The sequence below is a fragment of the Cygnus olor genome, chromosome 11 (assembly GCF_009769625.2).
Source record: "Cygnus olor isolate bCygOlo1 chromosome 11, bCygOlo1.pri.v2, whole genome shotgun sequence".
NCBI lineage: Eukaryota > Metazoa > Chordata > Aves > Anseriformes > Anatidae > Cygnus > Cygnus olor.
In genome coordinates this window covers 1,648,350-1,657,145 of record NC_049179.1, presented here as the reverse complement: position 1 = coordinate 1,657,145, position 8,796 = coordinate 1,648,350, and the positions used below count along the sequence as shown (strand labels likewise).

The 8,796-nt window shown below is 35.9% G+C and overlaps 1 protein-coding gene across 3 annotated transcripts in view; it reads right to left on the bottom strand.

The window, feature by feature from the left end:
* Window positions 1–1,401: 1,401 nt before the first annotated feature.
* The window catches only part of DMXL2 (Dmx like 2), a 54,728-nt gene continuing 47,333 nt past the window's right edge, over window positions 1,402–8,796 (bottom strand). For all 3 annotated transcript variants that reach the window (XM_040569667.1, XM_040569670.1, XM_040569668.1), the window contains 6 exons: window positions 8,613–8,740; window positions 6,634–6,711; window positions 5,936–6,027; window positions 5,297–5,349; window positions 4,001–4,218; window positions 1,402–2,876 (listed from right to left, as the gene is read on the bottom strand). In XM_040569667.1, coding sequence (XP_040425601.1) covers window positions 2,667–2,876; window positions 4,001–4,218; window positions 5,297–5,349; window positions 5,936–6,027; window positions 6,634–6,711; window positions 8,613–8,740 — 779 coding nt within the window. In that variant the 3' untranslated portion in view covers window positions 1,402–2,666. The remainder of the gene's footprint in view (window positions 2,877–4,000; window positions 4,219–5,296; window positions 5,350–5,935; window positions 6,028–6,633; window positions 6,712–8,612; window positions 8,741–8,796) is intronic.

Genomic DNA, 8,796 nt, shown 5'->3' with positions numbered 1-8,796 from the left:
CTGCCATATAAGCTCTACCACCCCATGGAAGTATAACTTCCTTATAACTATACTTAGTTGTAGTAAGTTTTATTTTTACTAAATTTTCCTCACATTCCTCCATACAAATGAAATGACAAAATGAAGGGTATACTTTTTTTGCTGGTAGTCATAGAAAAATAAAATACCTGGAGCAGGATTGCATGTATTTATTATAGTGCTTAGTGACTCATCACTGTTAGTTTGGAAATCAGAATCACAGAATCATCTAGGTTGGAAGAGACCTCCAAGATCACTTAGTCCAACCTCTGCCCTAACAATAACAAGTCCTCCACTAAACCATATCACTAAGCTCTACATCTAAATGGCTTTTAAAGACCTCCAGGGATGGTGACTCAACCACTTCCCTGGGCAGCCCATTCCAATGCCCAACAACCTTTTCAGTAAAGAAGTTCTTCCTAATATCCAACCTAAACCTCCCCTGGCGCAACTTTAGCCCATTCCCCCTCGTCCTGTCACCAGGCACATGGGAGAATAGACCAACCCCCACCTCGCTACAGCCTCCTTTAAGGTACCTGTAGAGTGCAATAAGGTCACCCCTGAGCCTCCTCTTTTCCCGCTTACATTCACATTTTTAAGAGGTGAAAAATGATAGGAAATTTTGATTTTAATTTTACTCAGTACTTCATATTTCTAAAATTAACGTTGCAAGGTAAATCCTGTCTGTTGCTTTGTGTTTCAATGGAAAATCATCATGACCTCAGAAATTTAGGTGGGTGTTTTCTAAGCTGCCCATGTTTATTGGTAAAGCCCATGCGGCTTTCATCTAACTATTTAGAAACAAAGCATCACTTAAACCCCTGACTGCACTGAGCTATTTAATACCTGTGACATCAAGGCACCACTGAAGGACTATCTATGCATGCAGAACCTTGGTCTACCAGATGTGCTGAAAAAATACCTCTGCAGCTAAACTCCTCTCTTCTCAGCATACTTAGGTGGTGATTGCACTAAGACCATGATTCAGGCCTTGCATGGTAAGGATGGTGCAAATATAGTTCAAGCCAGAAAATGTTTTTATAATGTGCAGATGTTAAATCCACGTTAAATTTCTGAATCTCATTGTTGATCCACTTAGATCAACCTGGAGGAGGGACAGCAAACTCTGCCTTCTTCCTCAGTGACAGAAGCTGGCTTGTGTAAGAAGTGTTTCTTGCAGCTGCCTTTGTTGGAGATGAACTATATTCTGTTAGCGTTAAAATTTTCTAGGACAGCTGAGAGTAAAATGCAAACAGCTAATCCTTTTTCTCTCAGTGCTGTCTGAGGTCAAGTCAAAGCTAGCTCATGCACTCTCCAGTCAATCTATCAGAGGTTCAGTTAAGTCTATTTAAATGTAAGAAAGTTTTGGAATGAATTGTTCCATGAAGTAAAAGTAATTTATTTAACTTACAAAGGGAAAACTAAACAATGACATTTACTTTTCTTCTTTTTCCTACTTCACAGCCTGCAATTTAAAATTGCCTTTGGAGAAAGGTGCTTTTTATTCTAGTATATTTTACAGTACAGCACAGACATCAAAATGTTCATTGGAGGAATAAGACAGTTTGTTAACACTTAAATATACAGACATCTTTTCCAGTGTCTTAAGAACATGGTTTTTGTTTACAACAGAAAAATACATCTGACAACAGTAGCTAGTTATATTACAAGCAAACAATATTGAACTCTGCATAGTTTATACAATATGCTGCGGTAATAATTTAATTACCAGTTTTATCCACTATTTACTAGCTGGCCACATAAAGCCTGACATTCATCTGAAATGTGGCGTTGTACGTTCTATTGGTATTCTCTTAATAGCTTCATTTAATGAAGTATTTTCTGGACAAATGATTTTCCAAACTAAAAGCTGACCAGAATCATGGATGTCCTCGCTACAAACATTTAACGCGTACAGTACATTCCTAAAGTAAAGGCAGGTGACTAATAGGGAACATATCTGTCAGAAAGAAAGGGAAATAGTGAGCAAATTAAAAAAAAATTGCATTTAAAAATGAGTTAATATGCAAGTTACAGTATCAACTATGTATTAATACTAACAGGGAAAAAAATCTCAGCATAAAATGATACGTCTCACAGTATGTTCTTGATTGCACATTGTTTCACAGCATTTGCATCCATTACATTTTCTTGCGAAAATCAAATACACTGAGTATCCTTAGTTAAAAGAAGTAAACTATTTTACAATGAGAAGTTGTAGACATGCTTCAATTAGTGTGAAAAAAAAAAAGAAATAAAATTAATCAGAATCACATCAGAAATGCTTACTGACTTGTAGAGCCACAGTGCTTGTTAAGTGAATAACAGCTGTCAGGATCTTTACAATACACTTATTAAATGCAGCTTGTGGGTTACTGAACAATAACCCCACCTATGACTGTACTGGGTTTTATTCTTCGCTTTTACAATACAGTACATGCATTTCCACCCCAGTGATCCTTATAGGCATACTCAAAATATACCTGTTGTAAAAGGCTTTTTTAATCTTTTTTTTTCTCCCATAATACTTAATGCCGCTGTAATTACTTTGAAGGGCAACAAAATAGCTCCTTTCCACAGTGTATATCACTGCATTTTTAGATACTTAAAGGGACATTATATAAAAACAAAAATTAGCTCACATAAAGCTACAGAATGTCAAAAATGCCTGAAGGTACGTTGAAAGCATTAGGAAGAACCCTCATCTTCAGTGTGCCATCTGCTCCACAGGAGAAGATACGATTCCCTTGCACGGTTTCAATCTGGGTGACACCAGCACCAATGTTTCTGAAAATGGACTGCTTAGCATGTTCATTTTTAAATGAATGAATTAAATTATAGCCAGTCAGTCTCCACACCTGTATCAAAAGAATGGCAAATGAGACAGAAGGAGATTAAAATTAGGATTTCTATTTTTCCCCTAATGTTTCAGATTCTTAGCTGTTCTAAACCTTGTTCAGCAAAGACAAAGGGTATTTTTGTTGTCTATAAGCGACAATTACAACAAGTCCAAGAGTCTTAAGAGGCTTTTGATGAAGCACAATGCAAAATAGCATAAAGCTGCCATACTGTAGGCCAGTTGGTTACTCTGCAGGGCAAAGCTGCTGTTTTACCTGATCAGCAGTGCCTGCCAGCTTCCTCCCCCTGAAAGGTGCAGAAATGAACAGGTTGCATTTTTATCCAAGATGAAGATGACTGTGTCAGCTTTGCAGCAGCTGGAAATGCTTTTCTGCTAAGGAATGATGCAGAGAGTCTGCTGCATAATTAATGAGAGTGCAGAGTGGCGGTGCAACTGTCTGAGCTGTCCTATGTCCCAGGCTGCAGGAGCTCTCACCAAGAGCAGGCCACAAAGCATGCACAGGCACAGAAGGCACCTATTAACACTGCACAGTCTGGCTAAAAAGAAAGAAACTGTGTTCTCAATCTCTTTACCATGTTTTTGTATTTCCTTCCTTTACTGCTCAGGAAATAAGCCCTTTAAAACAGGGACTTAGTTTCTGTTATTTCTGTGTGTGTCTGACTACTATGAGACCTCAGTAGCTGCCTGGGACATCAAAGTAAACAGAAGTTGGTGTTACAACAACTTTATGAGATGTTAAGGTTACTGAGTGCCTGCTGAGTATTACAAACATCCAAACGCCAAAACCAACACATCTTTGAGGGAAAAATAAATCTAAGACTTCAGAATCATGCATTTTGCTTTATCCATTTAAAATTCAGTCACGCAACTTTTAAAAGACTATTTTATCTTCTTTAATGGAGAACAAAAGCTAATTGCTTTAGAAGCATGTTAGTATATTTAAGCTTACATTATGAATACAAAGCAAGCATCCTGTGTAACAAGTGTAGAAGTTTTGTGGATTTTTTTTTACTGTTTCGTTACCACATTCATCTGGCAATTTACAGCATGCTGATCAAAATATATCTATACAGGACCTAAGGTAAATACTCTTATTACGACTCAGCTACTCTTAAGGCTTACCTTCATGTTACCTTCTGCTGAGCCTGTAACAAAATAATCCTCAGAAGGGTCCAGTGCAAGGGCCTTTACAGCCGATTCATGTGCTTGGAAGGTATAAAGGATTTGCCTCTGTCTGATGTCAAAGATGCAGATATAACCCTTCCTACCGCCAGAGATTAGCAGTTGATGTTTAGGTGCATACTGAAGTACCGTGGCGCCATGATCATGACAGGTGAAGGCTGAAGAAGGATGCCACAGTTGAATTGATTTGAAACTGTAAGTAGCTTTCTATCTTAAAATGCGTTTCTGCTATGAATTGTTATCTGAACGTTTTCTAACTTGACAGATGCATTCCTTCATATTGGTAATGCCATATCAATTAACAGCTCTTTGCTATTATTAGGGCAACACAGGTCTAATGCACAAGAAAGCGTGATACGCAGTCTAATTCAAGTTAGAATACAGGCACATACATGAATTAAAAAAAAATAAATAACATTCACCATATATATTAAGCTAAATTAAATTCCCGAGTTTAAAATGTATATATTCTAATTTCCTGAATTCTAATTTGCATAGGAGCCCTAACTTGATTTCTTCAAAATGAGACTGAACTTCTGTGCAATCTGCTACTTTTAAAATATGAAAGTAAGAACGCCCCTGTTGTTTACACAGGTAATTGCTATGTTTATTCATGTATTACAAGTGTTTATGGCTGTTTATGATGGTTGAATTTGCTCTTTTACAAACCCTAGATATCAAATTTGTATTTTTTTCCATAGTGCAAGATGATAGAATTTTGCTTTAGTTCTTTATGTAAAGATGAAATTATTGAACCTGAACAAACAGATACAAACATCTTGTTAAGAATCTAGTCCAAGTGCTGAAAAACATGGACAGTGTTTTCTGAGTTGCTTCTACTATTACCTACAATTGTCTTTTCTCCTGTACTTCAGTAGAGTACTGGATCTATTTACTAAGTGCTAGTTTAAGTGAACGCCTGCATACACGCAAACTTTAATAATGCAGATGCTTAGTTTTTTTCAGGACTGTATTCAAATAGTTCAGACTTTATTAATATTGTCACGAAAATAGCTTTATGTATGATCGTCCTTCTTCATACTTTTCTATATAGAGCAGATTATCATCATGCTGGAGACTACATAGTATCAGTCCTGGTGCATGCATTAGTGTGGCACACAAATACTTAAGACTAGTACCCCAGCATAAATTTATCCCCTTGACCCAAACGTATACACAAACTGTATTTCTTGAGTCAGTGAAAAGAAGACATCTGATTTTCTCTCCACCACTTACCATGTATAAGACTGTTACCAGATGAAACCAACATGTCCCAGAGGCACACATTTCTGAAGGGGAAAAAAAGTCATTATGGCTTGTTGATAAGCGATTCATGGTGTGACATGACTCAGAGGGTTCTTGTGTTCTGTGTCAAAGCCTAGAAGCTAGAACTGAACAAGGAGCCCTTGACTCTTTGCAGTCATTGGAGAGCATACGTAAAGACTTAAGAGCTTAACTCTTTCTGTGCTCTTTTGTCCTTCACAACGGAGACTATACTTTCTGCCTTTAAGCTGTGTACTAATCTTAGGTCATACCAAGAAATTATAGAAGTTGCTCTTTTCAGAGAAAAATAATTACCTTGACTTTACTGAACATATTTCTCCCCTAGCAACAGCAGCACCTCAGAACTAGTATTTGGAATACACCTTGAAAAAAATGGTCAACTGTTGACCATACCTTATATAAACTATAAGTTGGGAAACAAATGACTGAAGGAATGATGTTCAAAGAAACAACCTGTCAAGTCCAAGCTGTAACAAAGCTTATAATGCTGATCCTTGCAATGTCAGCCACACATTAATGCATGAAAGGCAGTGGGTTAATGGACATTAATTGGTAGCTTTGGTGAAATTTTTTGGTGATCTTTAAACACACCTGTTATCATTGGACTGTCCCGATGTGGCAACTAGACTTGAAGAGGTTATAAATGCAAAGTCACTTGTGGTTTTACTGTGACACTGCCAACTCTATTAAAAACAAAACAAAACAAAAACACAGATACGATCTTATTGGTTGTCATCTGCAACAAAAGTTACTATTAGTGTGATGTTACTGATAGCATACTGCAAGCAGTCTTTTAAAGTTTTAAAAGCTAAAAAACAGATATAAAACACAGCTTGAAGTCCAAAGGATGAAGTAATGAATTAAAAAACAGTATAAAAATATAATACAACAATTGAATTATAAAAAAAAATCACACAGCATAGCATTAGCCTGAATTTCAAATTAAGCATTGTCTTTGTGTACAGTTAATTAGCAGTGAAAAAAAAAAAAAAGAGTGTACTTTTACTATGTCTTGGGACTGTAAAGTCATTACTGTGAGCTCTGATTTTTAATTTAATCAAGGGTAATGCTGGTAGTATTTGTAATTACATTGCAGCTTATGGCTCTTCTACAATTAGTTTTCCAAAAATATATTACTGAACCACACATACTGGTAAAGTATGCTAATTAAAAAGCAGCAAAATCAAAAATGCCTCAGTGAAACTCTTACACTCTTGGCTTGCCTGAAATCTTGAAGACTCAAGTTTTGTCTATAAAAAGAATTAAAAAAAAGTTGTCTATTTACTCACCAGATAGGGCTTAGGATTTGAGGTGGTTTGGTTTACTTGCCAAATACTTAGAAATCCTTCACCATCAGCAACACCACACTGCAAGAAGTGAAATGCATTTATTAGCATAACTTATTGGTTACTGGATGTTTGCTTCATGACAGCAAACAGCTGAATTCGGGAAAAAAAAAAAAACAACATACCAAACCCACGAAACCACTGCCTACACATCAAATATCAACAACAATGGTTTTCAGATAGAACAAGCAAATTAGAAGGCAATTCAGTTCAGCACTGATTGTTTAATGATTAATGATGGATGCTTTCCTACATGCCTAAACCTCTTCTGGAACTGAAGGCATTTTAAGTGTGGAAGCTTATCATTTGAATCCTGTTTTTAAACACTAAAGCCTACAGAGGAATCATTACTCCCCGACTGTTTGAAAATGCTTAATAAAGTAAGATGCATGACAGCGTCTCATAAAAGCATGATTTTGAACACAATTTTGGAAAGACTGTATTGTATCATGTATCATTATTGTACCATTAACAACTGAGCCAATTAACCAAAATGCATGGCAATTATACTGTATATTCCATACAGTTATAAATGTTTTACAAAATGTTTTGAGAAACATTTATAATTATTTTTCATATTTTCTCTGTCTGGTCATGAGTCCTGCTTGAGCGACTTCCATGTGAAGCAGCAGAGATAATTCATTCTTTTAAAAATTGATTCCTGTATGATGTTAGTTTATAATATTTCAAACATAATCAAAACACTGATTTAAAAAAATAAATAACTGAGGTTTTATGCTACCTGAAAAAAGATGATGTGGTAGGAGAGATATTATGTTTCTAAATGTTGTTTCTTACAGTCATACCAACTCCTTTAATTCACTTTTTATGCCCCTTAACTATAATGAAATTAAATAGTTACATTTTATGCCAGTAAAATGCAGAGGACAAGACTTCTTGAAATAACAGAACGTACTATATGAAAAACTGAGGAGGTGGGTATTTCTCCCAATTCCCTTCTCTTTGTCCACTGTTTTCTGCAGTTTACCTCATGCTCATTTCTGGCCCAAGTATGTGGCTCTTTTGTAGTTTTTTTATTTCTCTACACTGTAGATTTACTCTCTTCAACTAATGGGCTGCAAGTATATCTTCTAGGTAACACATTCTGTCAAAACTTTATCATAGCCAGAAAGCAAGTATGAAGCACTTCTTGAACACCTAAACCTAGTCTAATATAAGTTTGCTTCTGCAAAATAGGTAAGTTCAATTTTTTTTAATGTTTAATTTAAAAAACCCTCCACGTAGAAACACAGATTTCAGAAAAGGGAGACAAGAAGTCTGAAAATAGGGCAAAGGGGATATGTAATACTGAGAGTTGCTTAAAATGTAGTTAATAATAAAGACTAGCCAGAGATTAACAGACAGATAAAATGACTTGATAGCCCCCAGAAGTTCCCTTTTGAGTGAATCATATTGGACTTCCCTTATGGGGACAGCAGGAAGGAGGCTTCAGATCTATCTACCTTGTAAACGATAGTTAAATTTTAGAGGGATTAAATGTGTGTGTGACAGAGAGAGAGAGTTTGAGAATAAATTGTTTTGAGACTGCTTAGACTATGAAGGGAATAAATAGTTCTTTTAGGAAGGGACAGGTAAGAGAAGATAGTCAAGCTGATATAAATCAGTGCGTTTCTCCTGCAATAGAATTTACTCTTGAGGTGTAAAGACAGTGGAGATTACTGAAAATCTTGCTTCGTATTAATATAACCCCACTTGTATCAGCATGAAGCTGATAGAAAAGAAGGGAGTATAAAGGTCAATGTTTATTATAAAGCTTCCGTATGCAGCGAAAATGAAATCATACTGGTTATGCCATCTTACGAGTTTTGTGTGTTATCAATTAGAACTGTTTTAGAGGTCACAGCACTATCAAATGTGTTCTCTTATGAATAATGAAATTTAAAATTCTAAATTGTACCTACCTTATTGCCCTGTGAATTGAAATACATTCTTGTAACCCTGGCATTCCCAGCCTGTCGGAAGCATACCAATTGCTGTGGCCTTGTCCATTCAAACATTCGAACACTACCATCTTGTGCTCCTGTAAGATCTGAGATCAAAAATAGATGTTCATTAATACAGAATAATATAAAAAAATATTTACTT